The sequence below is a fragment of the Epinephelus lanceolatus genome, chromosome 10, assembly GCF_041903045.1.
Source record: "Epinephelus lanceolatus isolate andai-2023 chromosome 10, ASM4190304v1, whole genome shotgun sequence".
NCBI classification, from domain to species: Eukaryota; Metazoa; Chordata; class Actinopteri; order Perciformes; family Serranidae; genus Epinephelus; species Epinephelus lanceolatus.
In genome coordinates this window covers 29944844-29966873 of record NC_135743.1, presented here as the reverse complement: position 1 = coordinate 29966873, position 22030 = coordinate 29944844, and the positions used below count along the sequence as shown (strand labels likewise).

Sequence of the window (22030 nt, the reverse complement as noted above, 5' to 3'; positions counted from 1 at the left end):
TGGAGATAAATTTTGTTTTCTGTGTAGCAGCTTGGCAGCTGAGTGTAGCCTATAGGCAGTGCGATAGCAGAAATCACATTTCAGTGTCTAGTATACAGGTAATTGAAATTGTAAGCGCCTAGGGTAAAGTATCAAACGTGTGTCCTAGTCTGTCCCTAATATGACCGATAGCGTACCATAAGCCTTTGAGACATTATGTCAGCCTGGTTGAACTGGCAGGAAAAGGTCAGTTGGAAATATCATCTCATGACTCTGGCCGTGACCTGAGGGTTTTACACCTGAGAAAGGGGGGTGCTGTAATATTATGTGGATGTGTGTCTTTTGCTGTCAAGGTATAGTCCTTGGCATAAATATATGTAATGTAAAATGTTTGTGAATGTTGAAATATGGTGCAAGCACACCGTGTTAGTCTTCTCAGAAAACTGAGCAGGTTTAGAGTTCGAAGCAGTACATTTTAAAACAATTAATCATGTGCTTTTAATGATTATTATTATAGGAATATTTGATAAAGCCAGTGCCAGTAAAGTGCCTGACATCATGTTTGAGTTATGGTTGCCAGGGTGGCAACGGGCCATCAGCTGTGTGTTGCCAGAATGAAAGCTATGTTATAATTGTTGATCATCATAAAATTGATTCCACTAAAAACAAGTGGCTTAGCGTCGCCAACAATGCAAAATAAAATTAACAGTGATAGACAGATGTATTTTTAAATTGCATATTTACAAGGTAGCCTCAAGTATAATGAGGTAAATTGCAATAAGGAAAATTACTTCCCGTAAGCATGATCAGATCTGTACTCTATCAGTCATATCACAGCTATATTTGATCTGATATGCAGCAGACAAGGCAGGCCGAGTGCTGTAAAGTGCTTGTCATATCTGAATAAATAAGAAACTGTTGAAAAGTTTCTCAAGGATAACTTGCTTTCTTATTACAATGTGTTATATTGCCATATACCCAGATTTTGGCAGTTACCTAACGACAATACAGGTTGTGAAAAGGAAAAATCTTCTGTTAATTTCAGCCTTGCCATTTCTGACAGAGTAAGGCAGTGAGTAATGTTTTCTGAATATTTGCTGCTTTTAGCTTTCTGTTTTTCCTTCTACACAGATAGGAAGAATTCAGCAGTCTTTAATTGTTGTAGTTGTTTGTTTTTGTATAACAGTAAAAAGCGATTGCCAACAGGGGCAACCAGATCAAATCCAATGATTGATAGTTTTTCAGATCTCGTTGTCTTGAGTAATTGGGCACCTGCCATCGTCAAGATCTGCAAGTCCTGCATTACCTGTGACTTTGAATTTTTTCTAACTACTACAAGATTTTTGCATACATACATACATGACTTACACTGGTGACATAACCAGCTGTTCCTTCTTTTTCTGTTTCATCTTGAGTTTTCCTAAAAGCACAGGTTTACACTGTGTGTTTCGAGATTCTCTGACAGGTTGTCAGTGCAAATGAGTGTAACTGCTGAAAGCTTTGTGTGTATACACGTGTTGGACATTGGTAGATATTTTGTTCAGTGTTATCGTAGCACAGTTTGTATAGATTTACTGTGTTTTACCCAAGCTGTCATGGTTTCTGTCAGACTGATTGAACATACCTTGTGGATAGGTGCATACCTCCCTGTATGTGTCTGTGTTTTCATTTGGACTGCATCTTGCCATGCCACATTTTGCTTCTGATATACTAACATAATGTATGCACATAATAAATATCCGTCCACAACATCATAATGCGCCACAATGTAATCTAGTTCAATTCTGCCCCAGGCGTCACCTCAATCACATAAATTTCTGTTTTTGCGTAGGGCTCGCTGGTCCTACCTGACTTATTTTTACAAATGGGATACCTGGCTTCTGCTCTCATTTTGTGCATACATGCCTATATAGGCATTTATGTGCTGTATTCCAGCTGATGATCATAAAAATGATGATAAATAAAGAGCTGGCCGTAGACACCAGTACTTAAAGCGCACTGTGAGTATAGTCAGTAAAAAAGCTCTACATTCATTTGTGAGCCATCATTTCTTGGTACTTTAGTGCTCATACTACGCGCTGTGCATATTTTACTTTGCACCATTCAGATGTCATTAAGGTACCATGCACATCTGTCTTGCCCTTTAATGTTTAATTATTCTGTCAGAAATAACGGTTGTAGTCATATTTCAAACAATAACTCTGCTTCTTTTTTTTTTAAATAGATGAATTATTCATAGCACTCAACCTTTGCCTTGGGCTCTACTTGTAAACATACAAACATACACAGCGCCATATAAATTCACTCTTGTTTACACCAAATTTGGTAGCTAGTATGTAACTTTTTTGTCCTATACTTCCACTAGTGCATATTATGGTATTTTCCTACTTAAAAACAGGGAGACTGACAGTTGAAATATTTTGACAACATTAGACCCAATTGTGTGCACCGGTACACAGGGAAAAAAGAAATTAAAAAAACATGCGGACACATTTTATCTTTGACAAAAATGCCAAACTGTGCTTCAAGGTAAATTGATTTTTTTTTTTTTTGTACAGCCTTAGTTTGTATAGTTTGTATTTTGCCTCAAGGTTTGTTTGCTCGGTGCTGCCTTCTTTGTGGATGTTTGATAGCGTCAAAGTTGAGCCAAATTCTTCCAATTAGCTGGACCCTCCATGGTATTTCTTGTATACTGTATGTATATTTTTTTCTTTTGCGAGGTAATATGTGATTTATTTTGTTTTGAATTGGATCGTGCTTGAAATATCCCCAATGAGATGTAGCTACATTCACTCCAAATATCATTAGCTTTGTAGATAACCTTTGAAAATCGGCTGTGGATCTGAAAATCTCATTAAAATTGAGCTGATTGTCAGAGGCCATTTACATGACTGAAGGTGAAAATTGAGGCTAACTTCTAATGCTCTCCTTGCAACACACTGCAGTAGTACTTCTATATATGCTTCTAACTCTCACCCTTGTTTTGATGGTTATGTAGCAGGTTGTATAACCACTATAACACAGTATTTTTAATTGTGCTTCACTTTGCAAAAGTTTCATTGCATCCTTAGCTAATGTGTCACTGGAAGGATGCTCATTATGAGTCATTGGTGAATTTGATTTCACAGACACACAACACTCAGTCACCTCTGTTTATCTCCTGAGGCTTTTTATAGCACCAGTGTATGTGTCTATATAATACTAACAACAACATATGCATATTGGATGCCACAGAATGTGTCAGGAGGCGAGACAGGAGCACTGACAGATTGCAGTAATAAATCTGGGCTGTAACAAGATGGACAGAGAATGAGTGTGAGCGAGAGACTGAGGAGACTGCAAGAAGTAAGGAGAGTGAGTCTAACTATGAGAAAGAGGCACATAGATCTTGGTTGAATGTGAAAGGCTCAGAGAGAACAAGTTAGATGGAGAGTGATAATGAGTGAGAGAGTTATAATGAGCGAGACACAGAGAGAGAGAGAGAATCAAGAGTGCTGCTGAGAGCGATCATAAAATCGTTGACCCCGGGGGCTGACTGTTGACTCATCAGTGATGTTCACTGGAGAGTAAGATTATGCCTGGGGCCACCTCAGTACATGACTTCCTACATCCCACACAAAAACCATTACCTTGTCTGTTTGCGTCAGCTTATAGTATACAGTCAGGTCCATAATTATTTGGACAATGATACAGTTGTTGTCATTTTGGCTCTGTACACCACCACAATGGGTTTTAAATGAAACAATGAATACGTGCTTAAAGTGCAGACTCTCAGCTTTCATTTAAGGCTTTTTTCAAAAATGTAGTATGAACCGTGTAGGAATTACAACCATTTCTTCACACAGTCCCCCAACTTTAAGGGCTCATAAGTATTTGGACAAACTAACATAATCATCAATTAAACAGTCAGTTTTAATACTTGGTTGCAAATCCTTTACAGTCAATGACTGTCTGAAGTGTTGGACACATAGGCATCATCAGATGCTGGGTTTCTTTCCTGGTGATGCTCTGCCAGCCCTTTACTGTAGCCGTCTGCACTTCCTGCTTGTGTTTTGGGTGTTTTGCCCTCAGTTTTGGCTTCAGCAAGAGAAACGCATGCTCAGTTGGATTCAGGTCAGATGATATGACTTGGCCATTGCAGAACATTCCACTTCTTTGCCTTAAAAATGTCTTTGGTTGCTTTTGCAGTATGCTTCAGGTGAATGTCCATCTGCGCTGTGAAGCATCGTCCAATGAGTTTTGAAGCATTTGGTTGAATCTGAGCAGATAATGTAGCCCCAAACACTTCAGAATTCATCCTGATGCTCTTGTCAGCAGTCACATCATCAATAAATACAAGAGAACCAGTTCCACTGGCAGCCATACATGGCCATGACATAACAGTACCTCCACCATGCTTCACTGATGAGGTGGTGTGCTTTGGATCATGAGCAGTTCCTTCCCTTCTTCCTTCCCTTGTCTTCCCATCATTCTGGTAGTTGATCTTTGTTTTATCTGTCCATAGTATGCTGTTCCACAACTGTACAGGCTTTTTAGGTGGTTTTTGACAAACTCTAATCTGGCCTTCCATTTTTAAGGCTAACCAATGGTTTGCATCTTGTGATAAACCCTCTGTATTTATTCTAGTGAAGTCTTGTCTTGCTTACAAGAGCATCAGGATGAAAGCTGAAGTGTTTGGGGCACCATTATCTGCTCAGATTCAACCAAATGCTTCAAAACTCATTGGACGATGCTTCACAGTGCAGTTGGACATTGACCTGAAGCATATTGCAAAAGCAACCAAAGACATTTTTAAGGCAAAGAAGTGGAATGTTCTGCAATGGCCAAGTCATATCATCTGACCTGAATCCAACTGAGCATGCGTTTCTCTTGCTGAAGCCAAAACTGAGGGCAAAACACCCAAAACACAAGCAGGAAGTGCAGACGGCTACAGTAAAGGGCTGGCAGAGCATCACCAGGGAAGAAACCCAGCATCTGATGATGCCTATGTGTCCAACACTTCAGGCAGTCATTGACTGTAAAGGATTTGCAACCAAGTATTAAAACTGACTGTTTAATTGATGATTATGTTAGTTTGTCCAAATACTTATGAGCCCTTAAAGTCGGGGGACTGTGTGAAGAAATGGTTGTCATTCCTACACGGTTCATACTACATTTTTGAAAAAAGCCTTAAATGAAAGCTGAGAGTCTGCACTTTAAGCACGTATTCATTGTTTCATTTAAAACCCATTGTGGTGGTGTACAGAGCCAAAATGACGACAACTGTATCATTGTCCAAATAATTATGGACCTGACTGTATACTACCCTAAGTGTGGTTAACCTAATATGAACTGTGAACTTTGTAGAAAGTGTTATTGTCATGGGGCTCCACAGGTGCATATGTCTGTGGATGTGTTATTTGAATGTGCCTCAAATTTGAGTGTGTCAAGCACTTACTTGAATTGATTGCATTGACTGGATTTGACAAACTGCGGTTTTCAAGTTGATGAAATTCTCGGTACCCATTGTGTGAGTGCAATGGCTTGTGCCAGTTGTCGGATACACCCCTGAAGAGTACTGTACGCTGTTTTAAAAGTCACCAGGTAAAAACAATGATAAAGACTGGAGCAAATAAAAAAGCAAAAGGAGAGCAGCTAAAAGTGGAAGGAAAAGAAGGTGGTTAAATACTCTCGTCCCCTTACTTCTCTCTCTTCGCTCTCGAGGTGACCAATAGTTACAGCTTTCAATCCACAGAGGGGAGTTTGTACTCAAGATAGAAGCCTAATGGACTGGATGGAGCTTATGCCAAGGTGTAGCCACATACTCTCTGCCAAAAGGGCTGATGCAATTTCACTGTGATAATGGGTCATTAAAAATATATGTGTCTGTGCTGTCATACAATCCCTCTGGTTTCTGTAAATGAGGCTTGTGTATGCTGTCACAGCCCAGAATCTCAGAAGGCCTGTGCTGCCACAAAGCAAAGACGACAGGTACCTCTTCCATAATTCATAGCCAGAAGGACAAACATATGCTGCCATTTTCCTTACCTTTTGCCGCTGACTGTGCTGTGAGTGTCTTTTACACCTTATGTGGGCTTTGTGCATATTTTGCCTTAAGGCACATGTAGCTAATGCAGTGGCTGTAGGCAAAAATGGGCTTGCAGTGCATTACAGTGTCATCCGTGGGTGTCCTGAGCAATTGCTTTTCACAGCATGGCCCACTGATAGTTTACCTGAGTGGCTCTGTACCAGTGGGAACTTCTGTTTCCCACCTATTTAATTTGCTGCCATCATGGCCATGTATCTTGACTGACCAAAAATGTTTGCAAACAGACTGTGGTGGCTGCAGAGAAAATGGTTGTTCACACATAAGCTTTTAACTGAAAAAGTAAGCAAATGGAGCAGATAGCTGATATTTTGACATTTAACAGCTGTTATAAACAACAAAACAAATACCAACATTACCAATGGCTCTTCTGGATTTAAGTGTCCTAGGATTCATTATCACTATAAGGTAATAACAAGAAAGGTAACTCATCAGGTAGAGAGGTGCTTTTATGAGCAACAAAAGTGCACTCAAGTAGCTTATGACCAGAGTAATCAGCTGATGGGAAACAAATGCCATGAGCTAGCGGGCAGGTGAGGTGTGGCTGGATGTGAAGAATAAACATATCACACAGACATTAGGAAAAGAATTTGGTTAAAATGCTGAATAAGATGGATATGCAAAAGATGGAGGCATCACCATCACAACTTGGCTGCGGTACCCAAGTTGGCAAAGGCATAAAAGCATAAATGCACAAAAGTGTGACTGAAGCAGTTTTTCTCTTTTTTTTTTTTTTTTTTGGATAATTGAAGGTGGAGGGCCTACTTCCTTTTTACTGTGAGACAAAACACCTTCAAGACTTTTCAGACAGAGGCAAGGGCAGAGGGAGAGAGCAGCCCTGCAGAGGCAGTCAAGGTTCACTGATTAGCTTCCACATGATACCTGAGAAGTGCCACAGCCTCTTATCTCACTTTTATACTCCATTTTAGATAAATACTCCACCAAAACTGCTTTATCACCACCAAGAAATGATGTGCTGGCAAGGATTTGTCGAGTTTTAGCCATATTATTGCCACTAATGTTTGTAATGTGTGTCTTAACAACTCATAACTCCTTGTCCTTACTAATATTGCTGTTTTTTCATTGGTGTTACATACCTCCTGACAGGATGGTTTATTTAGTTAGATAGAGGCGCCTCTTATAGTTAGTACAGTATGATGGCCCAATTGCCTGAGTCCAATAATGGAGTACTTACCTATTGGAGGTACACATACTTTAAAAGAAATATTGTGTATATATTATATAAATGTCATGTATATTATTATGGGTATATGGGCATGTGTATGTATGTATATGTGTATGTGTATGTGTGTGTGTATATATATATATATATATACATATATATATGTATATGTGTGTATATATATATATATATATACATATATATCATGGTTTGCACGCACAGGGATTGCAGACATCTGCTTTTACCGGGCGGACCTCTGCCCGAGTATGCGGTCCGGTTGGTCTCCAAAAAAAAAAAAAAAAAACGGTCCAAGACAGAGTACCGAACCGAATTGGTATTACCGAGAACCGACCCAACCCTACCAAACATAACCTCAAATATTAAATTGCAGACTGTACATGTGACTGTATGCATTCCAGCATACTTTGCTTGAGTCTTGTCACATCAGGATGTTTTCAGATAAACTGTAGTCAAGGACTGTCTCTCCTTGTTAAGGTCATGTTTTTTTAATTTACTACTGTTTGTTTGTTGCTTGTGAATCATATACAGTATCATAAGGAAACAGATGCTCTGACAAACCAGATGGTGTAGCATGAGTCTGCAGTTTCAGATGGATTGCAGTGATGTACGTGTAATCTGACCATAGGCTCTTTTTCTATTTTTGCTTAATGTGAGTGGGATTATACTCAGATATTGAGGTCTAATTTCCTGTGTGAACATGGAGAGAAGTGTTTTTTAATACCAGTATCTGCCGATGAGTCATATATAACAAGCTGGCAGTCATGTAGCATGGGTGTGTTAAGCCAGTTGAGTAGGTAGTTAATTATTAATATTTACATCCAAGGCAGATATACTGTATATTTTGCAGCTTCTTTTTTAAAGACATAGACTGTGGAATGAGTTTCTCTCTCCATTACTTTGCCGCACTCTTCTTCTCTAACAACATTATAATGGTGATTTATCATTGTGAGATTTTTTGCGTAGATCTTTGGTTATCCACTTGTTTTAATGCGGTGTGCAACATAAACTAAGTTTGTGGGTTGACTGCATGAAAAAACAATATGAATGTGTTTTGTTGTGAGGCGACAGTGATAATCTCTGAGCTCCCATACCTGTGACTGCAAGTAACGCTACTGATAAACATACCCCAGAGGCAATCTAGGAGCATATTGGTTTGTTCAGGTTAAATAGCAACAAAGTAAAAAGATTACTACCACAGGCATTACAGACTTGTGCTCTCCTAACAATCACACATGCCTCTCATGTTGCTGCGTAGAGAGACACGGATTCATAGAAGCTGGTAAGCATTTAAGCATTGCTCTGTAACACCTCTTAAAAGAGATATAACTAAATAAAATTTCCTCAGCATTCATTGCATGTATAAGCAAGCAAATACACTCAAGATTCTAACCCTGCATTGTGGAATTTTTTTCTTCCTGTCTGGCATACATGAGTTTTCTGATCATCCATCAACTACCCACAGCACACAAGTGTTCAGTGGGCTATGCTCATTCATTTTGTAGAGAGAAGATCAAATAGCAGAGGGGTGAGAGACGCAGTCTGAAAGAGCCTTTCTAAGATTATGACATTTCTCTTCCCTGCTGTATTGTAATGATCCTATCTGCAGCACATGCCCTTGTTTTTGTCAGGGAAAGGACTCCATCCCAAAAGCCGAGATGATAAAGAAGCCAGATGAAAACTGAAAAGTGCAGCCAAAGTTTATAGAGCAGGGGCAGTAGCATTTAGCCAATCAGATATGTTGTCTATATTCCAGCCTCTTCGGCTCCTGTTTTCTCTTTGTAGGGGAACCTTTACATTTTGTTTCTCTTTTTGATCTCCCAAACCTTTTAAGTTCCTGTTCAGGCAAGGATTAAACCCCTAAAAACTCATCTCTGTTCATCAAAATGACATGTAGAGGCTTTATTCCATGAAAAAAATTCTTAATGTCTTAAATTGGCTCAGATGTAACTCTTCATATTTGCTTTTAGTATGCACAGATCTATAATATGCATTTTAGTCCCGCCCCTCAACCACTGGCCTGCAGCTCAAGGTTACGTGCTCACCTTTAACTCTGTTCATCAAACACACAAACCTTTTCTTGACAGTAAGAAATGAGATGAGACTTGCACATTATGTTATCCAACAGTTAATAATGTGTTGCTAATGTTGGATAAACCTTGTTCCCGATCACTAGTTCTGACAAATTGAAGTGAAAGTGAAGCTTAGCTTGCCAAACACGTCTTCTTCTCTGATATTCCTTGTTTTGCCATAGTGTTATGTGATTGGTTCCTTAGGATTTTGATGTAAAAAAAAACCTCAAAGTCAGAATCTCCAGTTAGGAGACTGTCATTGGTGCACTGCAGTTTGAAGGCAAAAATGCTCAGCCATGGTGTTGATGTTGTGTTGTAGCACATAAAGTAACACCATATGAACATGTTAACAAGGCTAAAAACTTTATTTTCACTGGAGGGGGTCCTTAACACCTCTTCTGAGATTTCTTAGCTTCCTAGCAATGCTGATATTAGTCAAAATGAGACAAAAATCCAAGTTTAAAGGTGGCCTGATTTCAGTTGGAATGTCGCAATATGGCATATACAATCAAAGTAATTCATTTCCTTAATTCCCATCGATGTGGGACTCCTTTTTTAACAGGAAATGGAAGACAAAAACCAAAGCAACTGTTGCCCTGTGTTGTGCAGTTAACAATACACACCTTTAAAAGAGAAGGAATTGTTTATAACGACATGTTTACCCAGTGGCCATTTAGAATAATACAAAAGAAAGATGCATCTAATCACAGGTTTGCATACATAATTCCCAATGATGTTGCTTTGCTGTGAAACTAAGTAATGTGTCAAGTGTATTTGGCAAAATACAAAACTGTTGATGCACAGAAAAGTGTAAGCCCTGTCTAATTAGTGTGTATATTGAACATGTAGCATGAATAAACACACCGTATGTAATTGCTTAGTATATATTTGCAATGGTAAAACATGATTTTAAACACACACTGAATGTAAACTTTTTATTTATATTTTCAAGCATTAATAGACCGGGTTAGAAATGGAGGCCAAGAAGTTGCATTGGAACCATCTCACCAGCTGTGGTGCAATTATGTGGGGATGTTTTCTTGGCACACATTACTCCCCTCGATAACACCATGGCACCACCATTCAGACACCACAACATACTGAGACATTGTTACTGTCCAGGTGCATCCATTTAACGCCACAGTCTACACTTTTCCAAATGGATACTTGAAACAAGCCTTGTCACAAACCACTCATCATCCCAAAATGGTTCCAGGAACATGACAGTGATCTTAATTTACTTCACTTCTCTGCACTTTCTCCAGATCCCAGCCTAATAGAGCACATTTGAGATGTGGTGGCAAAGGGATTTTCACAGTAAGAATGCACTGGCAAGTATCTGCAGGAACTGAGTCAGAATGAACCAAGAAGTGGGAGCCATCACTTTGTTGAATCCGTGCCTCAAAGTATTAAGTCTGTTTTGATGCAGAAATCTCCTATGCACCTCAAGCTAGTTGTATCTTATGAAGTGAATTTAAAAGTGTTAACTCTACGTGACCGTCTTCTTCTTTGTTTTCTGAATATGACTCAGAAGTATGAGCAGTGAGCACCCAGACTTGATTGCTTTAATCATATGCTTAATTAAAACAGTTCCCTAAAACCATTAATATCTGTCAGACATCACCAAGGACAGTAGAAACCATCACAGCCTCTTGTCAAAATTTTCAAAATTAGTGCTTTTAAAGGGAAGGAGAATAAGATTACAATCACACGAGGAGGATCAACCTGTAACTTTACATTTTTTCCATTATTAAAGCCCAGCAGGCATAATGGTATTAGATATAGGAATGCACTAAACTCATGGTCTAATACCCAAAGAGGTATGCGATTAGAGCGACTTAACTGCTTTGGGATAATTCAAGGTGAAGATGCAGGCATGAAAATGTTGTCCATTGTTCAAGTGCATTAAGTTACACTACCATGACTAGGCCCAGAGGACAAAAGATTCATCATAGTCCTGCATAAATTAGGTAACAAGTTTACAATGATTTATTGACTTAATATCTGGACGTGATTACAGCAAAGGAGCAGATTGCAGTCATGCATGGCTGGCTTTGGATTAGAGGCAGGAATGAGCGACACTGTACTCGTGAGAGTGTGTATTCACGTGCTCGTGTTTGAGTTTGTGTGTGAGTGTGTGTTCACAAAGCAGGGCAGAGCAGCCTATTCAACGTAGCACGGTGTTGGTATGCTAATACCACAGCGGTGAGCTGTCCCTAAGGGGAAAATCATCTCTTATTCAGATGCAGGTTCAGCCATAGGCATTCTCACTACTCTACAGATAAAGAAACAGGTCTGCCTGTGCTGCTCTGTGTGAGTGCACCTTTTGTGTGCATACATGTGTGCATTTTAATTATTTGTTTGTTTTTTGCTGTGTCACAGTCATTTGTCTCTGGCTGTGTGTTCAATCTGTTTCATGTCACACAGAGTAGGGGGCAAGGCACCCTTATTATTAAACATAGAAACTTTTACACTTACCACCACATTTCCTCCTCCTCTTTCACTCTGTGTCAACAGCACTGTTATTTGGTTGCTCACTTTGTGGTCAGTACAAAACCACCATTGCAGCCTTGCCTCCAGTGGCTGTTAGGGGGCGTTTAGTCTCTCAGCTTTGTTTCCTACTCTGCCTCTCATTCTCTCTCTTGCAGTGTCCGTCTTAGTTATGTGGCAGGTATAACAGTTTTACTGTGCTGTACTGAGAGGCTACATGCCAGAGGAGATCCGAACAGCTACAAAGTGAAGACGACAGGAAGCTGCTCCATAATTCATAGCCAGAAGGACAAACATATGCTGCCATTTTTTACCTTCAGCAATTGCCTCTGTTACCAGTGTTTTTTACACCTTTTCAGGTGGGTCTTCTGTGTATTTTGCCTTGAGGCATGTGGATGAAGCTAACACATTGGCGAGAGCTATTACTGGCCGAAAACAGCCTCGCTTCATTTAGTAGTTTCAGCCATTTGAAGTCTGCTCCTCACAACCTGACCCAATTATAGTTAAGTCGCATGTCTGTGTGCCATTTACAGCGGCACTTTTACTTAAGTTGTTACTTTATTTTAATGAAACATCTAACTCCGATGTGTTGACTGCAACTTCTACAATTTTAATTAATTGGTTCGAAATTAGCCTTAAGAGCTCACATACAATACAATCATGAGAACAATTGTATGGTTTAAAGGTATACTCTCCAGGATTTTCCCAGTTAAAAGCTATATCGATACAATGGCTAGGATCATACAGAAGTAATCTCTCAGTCATCACTTACGACCCATAGAAGTGTGTAGTGGTGTATTTTTTTTTAGTCTTATTTCTTCCTATTTGCTCTGTTTGGGACGTTTACCCCCACAGCGCACAGGTGAGGTCGGGGCCTAATAAAAATGTAGAGACTAGGTGGCAGACTATAAGATGCGGACATCCAAGAGACAGAAAAACCCACCCCCAAAAAAACACACATATTGCAAAGTGAATTGCCAAACGAGAGAATCTGGAGTTGACATTGGCTTCTGCCTTTATACCTTTAAAAAGATTTACTATTATTTTTTAAATGAACATAGACTTTGTATTTGCTCTTTCCATTTACAAACTGATTACACAATTTTTTGTCAAGATGAATGCTTCATAAAGCCACACATAATCATTTAAGCTGAGATCTTGCTAGTAAGGAATACTGTTTCTCAGAGATCAAACCCACTTGTCAAAAACAGGATGGCATTTCTTGCTAATATTCTCTCTGTGTTAAAGCTATGATGGTGTTAATTGCTAACTATTATTCTTTTAAATGAACTCTTTTCGAACCATCCCACACACTGGATCATTGAAACAGAGTGAGACAGCTGGGAATTCATTTTCTTCGAAAGGTTAAATATCAATAGTGTTTAATTTATTTTCATAACCTGCTCCTCCTTATAAATCAAACTTCATTATGGTTGTAATACCTGGCTAATAGCTGAACACAGGGAGCTCAGTATCCACAGCCTGTGATGCAGGCACAGTGCGAGAGCTTATCCATATGACAGGAAAAGCAAAGTGTAAGGTGCCACTTACCTTAATGAACATAACGGAGGTTTGCCTAAACTGCAGTAAGAGCCTGTCATGTGCATCGCCTCAATTAACCACCAACACTCTGGCTGTTGTTGCCTTATTGTTGACAGATATAAGCTGGCATTTGAGAAAAACATGATGAGGAGGCTAATGAGCTCAGCCCAATGGTGCGCACAAAAAATAAACTTATTGCGGTAATCGCCCATCTTCATCAGGCTGAAAGGTAAGAAGCATAAGAGAGAGTGAGTGAAATAAAAGAAGTGCGTAAAGACAAAGTAGCTTTCACAAGATGCCTGCGCACCAGAGGGCGAGATTGAGACTGTATTAATTTTATCATTGCTAATGCACACAAATACAGTACTTCTATGCACACTGGCGTGCACAACCACACAGACACAAATGCCAATGATATCACAGAAGTAGTGATCCAGTCGACCATGTCTATTCATTTGGTTGGAGAAAGATCTGATTATTTTCAAGGGCGTGTACACATTGATATAATCAGGAATGGTTAATTGGAAATATTCATGCAGGACATTATTTAGATAATTCTCTGTTCATTATCATAAATTCTCACTAGTTTCCCTCACTGCTTTTTACTGAGGATGAGATTGAATTATTACTTTTATGATAAACAATAATGTTCTCATGTGACATGTCATTAAGTAAAACGGTTTAATTAAATTAAAGGTTAGACTCCACAAAGACATTGTTGAGTAGCATCGTAGTTAAACTACAACTGAATAATATAATAATATATTTTTTATTTTCATAAGGGCCCCCTTTGCATTTTCCAGTTTCACTCCATTGTGACATTTTAGTCATACATTCACACAGATGGGGAACTTGTTTGTATACCGACAGTCAAAAGGCTTCGTTTTAGATTATATTTGTATAAATTAGTTCTACCATAGGCAGATGGGCACACTGACGGAGATAAGGTCTAGAACTGGTGGAACAAGCTACCAAACAAACATTCACAAAGGAAATGTGCAATGCTAATGTCAGTTTGCAGGCCACATAGTTAATTAGTGGCTCGACTGCTGCACATTAAACAGCATCCAGCAAAATGCTACTTTAGATGCCAGTGTGGGCCTTACTCTTCAATACCACTAACAGCACACTGCTTGCCCATGGCATGCAAGCTACGGCACAAGTTTGTTTAGTTTTCCTCTTGTTCTCCTGATGGGGCTCAGCCTGTCAGCTGCTGTCAGTCAAACACTGACAGACCCCTACAGTGGCTGAGAGGAAAAGGAGCATTTCTGGTATTTCTCCAAAGATCTTTCTTTTTATCATTTGATAGTAAAAAACTATTACAGTGCCTAGGCACACCAAAGACAGATACAAAATTCAGAGGAATACATTATTATTGGTTGTTAGGAAAATGTCACATAAAGGTTTACAGTAGGTGGGCAGATAATATGTTGCTTGAGGAAATGGTGCCCTATAAAAATCTACTGTAGCTTATTATTAGCATATTACTGTAGCATAGCATATTGCACCAAATATATTTTCTTTTTTTTAAGCTGCCAATGCTGCACACCACACTTGTGTTGTTTCTTAACATTGGAGTGAAATGAAGTGGATTTTTGAAGACTCCCCATCTAGGTGCATGCGTGTGCATACTAAGTGTATGGCTCATTTCCAAAATGGCAAAGCTGTGTGATGTGTGTAAACAAAATCTTGATGAAATAGCTTTACTGAAGGGTTTTACAAAATCAAAACAATAATTAAAGTAAAACCAACCAGCCTAAATACTCGTTTAATTTGAATCAATCTGTACAAATATTATTTAATTTAACACTGTTAATGATTCTTAGTTATGTAGTAGGCAAAGAAAGAATTAAAAATAAAGCTAAGTTCAAGGGTTCAAGCCAGAATGGACCTTTAAAACTTGAAAGCTGGGTTGCATTAAAGATTACTTACAGGTTTTCTCACGAAGAGACAGATGCTCATTGATTTATGTACAAAGCTTTACCACACTCTTACTTGGAAACACTGTTGTTTCCTATTGGTCGATTGCAGAAACATTTTGAGGCAATGCCTTAATGGCTTTGTTAAAAAAAAAAAATCTTCTGAGATTGGTGATGTTTGAACAAACTGTCATTGATTTAGGGCCAAATTATGCCATTGGCCATTGCACTAGTTTTGACCTGGTGGTGCCCCCTTTAGAGCAATTTCAAAATAATTTTACACACATAGCTCAACATTGGAAATTAACATATCCTGCTTGTGATGATTTGGACAAATCATTTCTGATTTATAGCTGTTATGCCATGCCCATTTTTTGCATTTGTGATGCCCCCTAGAGGTTGACTTCAGTGACACTTTCAGTGTATGTTGCTAGTACTTAAATGGGCACTGTGTAGGAATTTCTCCCCTCTAGTGTTGAGATTGTATATTGCATTCAAACTGTTCCAAATGCGTATTGCAACAAAGGTAGCTGCTGTGTACCAAAAAGCTATGATAACATTGATGAAACCATGTCATCCGATAATTTATGTAGTGTTCATTCAGGCTCCCATACGGACACACGCGACGCAAGTTGACAAACCCCCTCCTCACCATGCTGGCTGTGTTTGCAATGTAGGACTGTTGGGGCGGGTGTAAATCGAAACAAACCAATCACGTCCTGTCTTTTGGCAACTGACAAGTGGCTCAACCTCACACACCTCATCCCTCTCCTCACTAACAGCACTAACAGTGGCTAACAGCGGCTAACAGCTGTTAGCGGCGCTGTTAGCAGCGCTGGTCGCTAACAGCTGTTAGCTGTGATTCTCCTTCAGCAGCTCTCTCCACCTGGGAAAGGCTACCCAGATGTTGACCCTCGTTTTTTGAAATCACCAGTCATGTTGCCTTTTTGCCTTTTTTCAAATGCACCGGCACTTGTGACTAGCCTGCTTGCTGCTGCTTTTCATCACTCTACCTCCAGGCGGAAACCAGAAACCGACAAGTGAAAACGCGAAAGGCGATTCCGTATTTCTCAAGTATGTCCCTGTACGTACCTGTATTTTCAAGATGGCGCACGTACATGAGGAGACACCAGTCGCAATGTATATGTAAATGAGAATTTCAGAGCTTACGGACAAACTAAGATACGCTGATGGAGGTAAATACACGTGCTAGGACACACGTTTGCAAAATTTGTCTCAAAGAACAACTGAAATTGTTACACATAGTGCCTTTAAGTAGACCTTTTCTGTGTGTTTTGTGATGGTTGATTTGACAGTTGTGGAGTTGGGTCTATTCATGTGCTGAGCCACGACCCCCCAAAAGTTCATTGGGTAGTACCATCAAAATGTAATAGAGTATCCCAGGAGTGAGTCCTAAAACCTGGAAATGAGACAGCATTTTACTACTCACAGTTCCCTCGCCTCCAAGTCAGTGGGTTTTTTGAATGGGTTTTTGTTAGGTGCCTGAAATAAGGTATGTGGTTAACACAAGCTTAAAGGGAAATTTCAGTTTATTTCGTCCTAAATTTGTTTCAAGTGACTAGTGACATAAAAACAATAGTTAGCATATTAGCCTAGATACAGCCAGGGCACATAGTAGTAGATAGTCAGACCTGTTAAAACGTAAGTGAACGGGCACACTTCAAGTGCAAAGTTAGTCCACTAAACAAGCTTTTTTTCCACAAAGACCGCCTCATATCGTTAGGATAAATGTCAGAGAACATATAGAAAACGACATGTAAACGTGTTGTCTTACCTTACTGGTGTGCTGCCATGTTTGTTTTTAGCTCTGCTTTCCAAAGCGAGAACAAGCAGCGATCTCATACCGTGCCTGAAATCTCACGAGCTCTAGATAAGGCCAAGCTGGATACTACTCCAGGTGGAGGTGTCTTGTCCTCGGTCACATCAAGACCTTGAAAATAAGGCTGCAACCGGTCCCATTCCTTGCAACAGAGGCATTCCTCTTGTGTGGGCACTGGGGCACAGCATTCACAGGTACACAACCAATCTCCAGAGCTACGCAGCCTTGCAGCAGCCATTCCTCCTCTCTCGTCCTCTAACGTTACCTGTTGCGCCTCTCTCTCTCTCTCTCTCCTCCTCCGTTCTTCAGTTTCACGAAGCTCTTCCTCAGTGTATTCTGGCTCAAATAAATAAGGGTGGCCATCAAACTCTGCAAAATCAAATTCCTCCTCCACAAAGTCGAAGTCTGGCAAAAAGCCAGCCATTATTCTATAAATCTTTCATAAAATAAATGAATGAACTTTTCAGGCTACTGTCCGGTTCTGCCTTCCAGCTGTTGCTGCTTGTTCTCGCGAGATTTCAGGCACGGTATGAGATCGCTGCATGTTTTCGCGATATTTCGGCCGCGCTTTGGAAAGCAGAGCTAAATGGTAAACAAACATGGCACCACACCGGTAAGGTAAGACAACACCTTTACATGTTGTTTTCTATATGTTCTCTGACATTTATCCTAACGATATGAGGCTGTCTTTGTGGAAAAAAAGCTTGTTTAGTGGACTAACTTTGCACTTGAAGGTCTGACGCTACTATGCACCCCGGCTGTATCTAGGCTAACGGCTAACATGCTAACTATTACTTTTATGTCACTAGTCACTTGAAACAAATTTAGGACGATAGGAGACAAGTTGAAATAAACCGAAATTTCCCTTTAAGAGACTTTTACATTTTGTTCTACAGCATAAAATACATCAGTACAGACAGAATGTCATCATGCCAAGCCCTGTCGAACACAGCTTTACAGTCTTGTTTATGGTGGTGACATCAGGTCATGCAACCGTAGTGTAGTTTGTTTATAGCCAAACGTTAGCTTTTTATTTCTGATGATTGCATTTAGGAAAACGTCATCCCTGGAGCACTCTATACGATATCAATAAGCTTTTGATAACTTTTGATAAGCTTTGTCCGGTGATGATCTACAGGAAAATTTGGTACAAATTTGACCTACTGTGTAAAAGGAGGAATATTGTGTTTTTCAAAAAATCAAAATTGCGTTGCTGCACTCCCTAAATATGGATTTCAAAATAAATTTACACACAAGGTTTAACATTATTAGTCAACATATCCTGCACGTTTTGTGATGATTGGATTAACAATTTCTGATTATAGTCTAATTTGTGTTATGCCACGCCCGTTATTGCATTTGTGATGCCCCCCCAGTGACAGTTTGAATGACACTTTCAGGGTTTGCTGCTGTTACCTCTTTAGAAACGACTTGGACCTACAGCTTCAGAGGAGAAGTCAAAAATGCGATTTTCAAAAAAAAACAAAAAACAACACATTGAGCTGGGCTTGTCCGTCGGTTTTCAAGTCAATGGGACTTACAGTGTGAGGGGCATGGCCTTTCCAAAATTGGATTCTTGGGCTTTAATTATAGTGCCCCCATCTGGCCAATGGGTATCATATTTATTGAGCTGCATTTGCACACAACTTCAGCAGCTGAAACCCTTACACTTTACAAAATACTACCAACGCTAAAACATTTAAACAAATTGTCAGTTGGAACACAGAGCACATCTGTGACATTTGTGTTGTTTTTCTGCTTCTTGATAAACATTTGTAGAATTGTTCTAATGTTTATTTATTTCCAAAACACAAGATACATTGACATTAACTACCGCTAATGACATATCTGTGGACAACAATTCTCGAGAAAGATTGAAAAATAAATGAAGCGCACCTTATCTGACTGTCTCTGTATCTCAGATTCTCTGGCTGACTCACACACAAATAGCAGCAGCAGTCACAGCAGCAAATAAAAGTCGTATTACATGCCTGATTTTCTGTTTTGTTGTTGTCTGTCATAATTTTGCATATGAAATGTATTTTTTGTCTAAGATAGATAAACCAAACATGTATCATGCTTCTGGTAAATGTGCTTTAAAAGCATTGAAACTACTTCTAAGTGTTATATGGTAGGCAACTGGACTTGAGTTTCTTGAAGACGTTTCACCTCTCATCCAAGAGGCTTCTTCAGTGGGTGTGACCCTTACAGAGTCATTGAGATCACTCTGTAAGGGTTCGCCCCATGGTTCATGTCCACACAGGGTTTAAAGCCTGAAACTCCCCACCAGGCAGTCAGAGCTGAGGACACTACTGGATCAGAGGTTGAAACATCTTAAAGGAACTCAAGAGAAGAGTTGGAGAATCTTCACCAACTCATTAAAAGTACTGCACTTTGATATCCAAAGGGTGCAAATGTGCCTAATTTTCCATTTGCAATGAAATGATCTCAGATATATTTTAAGAGGTAGTCCAAGGCCAATAATATTTTATTTAAAGTTTGAGTGTTATGACTAATGTGTTTGGTAGGAATTTGTCCAGGGTGCCTATCTGGGGAGAGACACACGCAAATTAGATTGGATACACAACCCTTCAAGTAAAAGGGAGTATTCCAGTCAAAACAACATTAACTTCTGTGTTACTGGTTCAAGGTGTCAGTTTTTTGTCAAAGCAGCCGCCAGACTCTTGAAAGACTGAAAAGATAATTTCAGTTTTCACCAGCTAACCTGATAATTGCCTCCTCACAGTAAAAGCCCCAGTGAATGGGCTGAATGTTGACAGTTGTTTGTGACCCTCGTGTTTTGATGTACCCGTTAATTTCTTTGTCCCCACTCCCGCTCCTCCTTCTCTGCAGTGCTGTTTGGCCAGTTTGTGGTATTCCAGACTTTGACCAGTGATGTTGTGGAGATCTATGATGGATCCTCCACAGATTCAGCCCTTCTTTCATCCATATATGGATCACACTCAGGTAAAAACGCAACACTGGAACACGTATGTGTCTATTTTTTTTTTTTTTTTTTTTCTTGTGCCTCTGGCTCATACTATAGATTTATATATTTCTGTCAAGGCATTTTGGCATTTGCATTGCAGGCATGAAAGTAAATCCATCTCTTAGTTTAACTCAAATCAAATAACTATTTTTCCCAGACAAATTAAAAATCTAAAATCCTACCTGCCACGGATAAAGATTTTTCTTCCCTTTTTACATTTGTGTTATGATGATACAATGAAACATGCTGATGATGCATAATACATTATGACTACAATCGAATAAACTCCGTAGATCAAAATTGAAATACTAAAAGCAAACCATCTGTTGTAAATTGTTGTCACACTCTGCCTGATTAGACTGCCGCCATGTGAAAACATACAAATTAGTCTGATCTTCCACTGTATATTCAAATCACATTGACATGCTACACAGAACTCAATCAATAGTTTTCCTTCTTTGCCCAGATTAATGTGCAGTTAATAAGGTCATGCAGAGCTTATGTTCATAATTTGTCAGTTGCTTTTTACTGTGTTTGTATGTCATCTGTGGACATGTGTAAATGGCATCCTCTGCAAGTGTTGATAATGTCTCCTTTGATTTTGTAATTTAGGCGAGACACTTCCGTTGAGTTCAGGAAACAAGATTACACTCAAGTTTACCACAAATGGAACAGAAACAGCCAAAGGATTTCACTTTGTTTACCAAGGTAAGGCTGCTTTTGTGATACATGTCCAGAATTTTGATGTGGAAACTTATTTGGTGCATTGAGTGTATTTGCTTGCTTTTGAAAAAAAAAGACGCTACTTTAGCCTCGCACTCATCACATAAAGGGCTGTTCAGCAGAGTGCAATTGGCTGTGGCTGGGCATGGCTGAGCAGAGTCGGATGATTTGGAGTCAGACAGCCTATCCTGGCACAGCCGACAAGAGTGACTAATGACGTGCGAGGAGATTCACAAGGGCTTCACCATTCCTCTCTGCTGCCTTTGTCTTGCCATCTCTCCTTCTCCCCGTTGTCTTTCTCTCTACCACACCCACCCACCACTCTTTGTCTTTCTCCCTCTCATGCTTGCTTCCTCCTCTCTTATCCCTAGCTGTCCCCCGGACAAGCGCCACTCAGTGTAGCTCGGTCCCTGAGCCTCGGTTTGGGAAGCGGATAGGGAACGACTTTGGCATCGGTATGGTGGTACTGTTTGAATGCAATCCAGGCTACACGCTGCACGGCTCCAACGCCATCAGGTGTGAGGCCGTGCCCAATGCCCTGGCCCAGTGGAACGGCACTGTGCCCACATGTGTTGGTAAGCGCCCTCATCCTCCTACCCTTGCCTCACCCCCTGCATGCATACACACACAAACACACATTGATCCAAAAAGATGGAGCAGGTGCACCAAAATGGTTGGTGTCTGCTTTTTCTAGTCATTACTTATCCTAATGTCTGTCACCTATTGCAAAGCAGCCGCCTATCTCTGGTCTTGATAGTTCAGACAGGAACAAAGAGGCAAGGACAAACAGAACAACAAAGTGTCACATAAATTTTCTTCTCAGACGAAGGATTTCAGTTCTTGTGTCTTGACAGACTAATGGGAAAATAAATAGCGTAAAGTGAATAAGTTCAACAGCAACACCTACTTCAGGTAAGTTTTTCTTTGTAGCCCACATTTGTAATGCACCATACACCTGCAGTTAACAGTTTGTTATCCAATGCAATTCAACACAGCACAATAGAAGGTGTTTTTAATACACAGTCAACCCATATGTTAATTAAGGTTGACAAAACATTCAAATGATTCATGGATGTGATTAGACATTATAAAACATAGTAAAGGTTTGCTCTCTTGATGCATTATGGAGGCATCGTGACGCTATATATTATGCATTTATACACTGACATACCAGTTTATCAGGTACACTG

The 22030-nt window shown here is 39.8% G+C and overlaps 1 protein-coding gene across 5 annotated transcripts in view; it reads left to right on the top strand.

Moving 5' to 3' along the window:
- LOC117265836 (CUB and sushi domain-containing protein 3-like) overlaps positions 1 to 22030 on the top strand; it is a 268435-nt gene that overhangs the window by 141713 nt on the left and 104692 nt on the right. For all 5 annotated transcript variants that reach the window (XM_078171922.1, XM_033640574.2, XM_033640575.2 and 2 more), the window contains exons 32-34: positions 19982 to 20095; positions 20730 to 20825; positions 21212 to 21415. In XM_078171922.1, coding sequence (XP_078028048.1) covers positions 19982 to 20095; positions 20730 to 20825; positions 21212 to 21415 — 414 coding nt within the window. The remainder of the gene's footprint in view (positions 1 to 19981; positions 20096 to 20729; positions 20826 to 21211; positions 21416 to 22030) is intronic.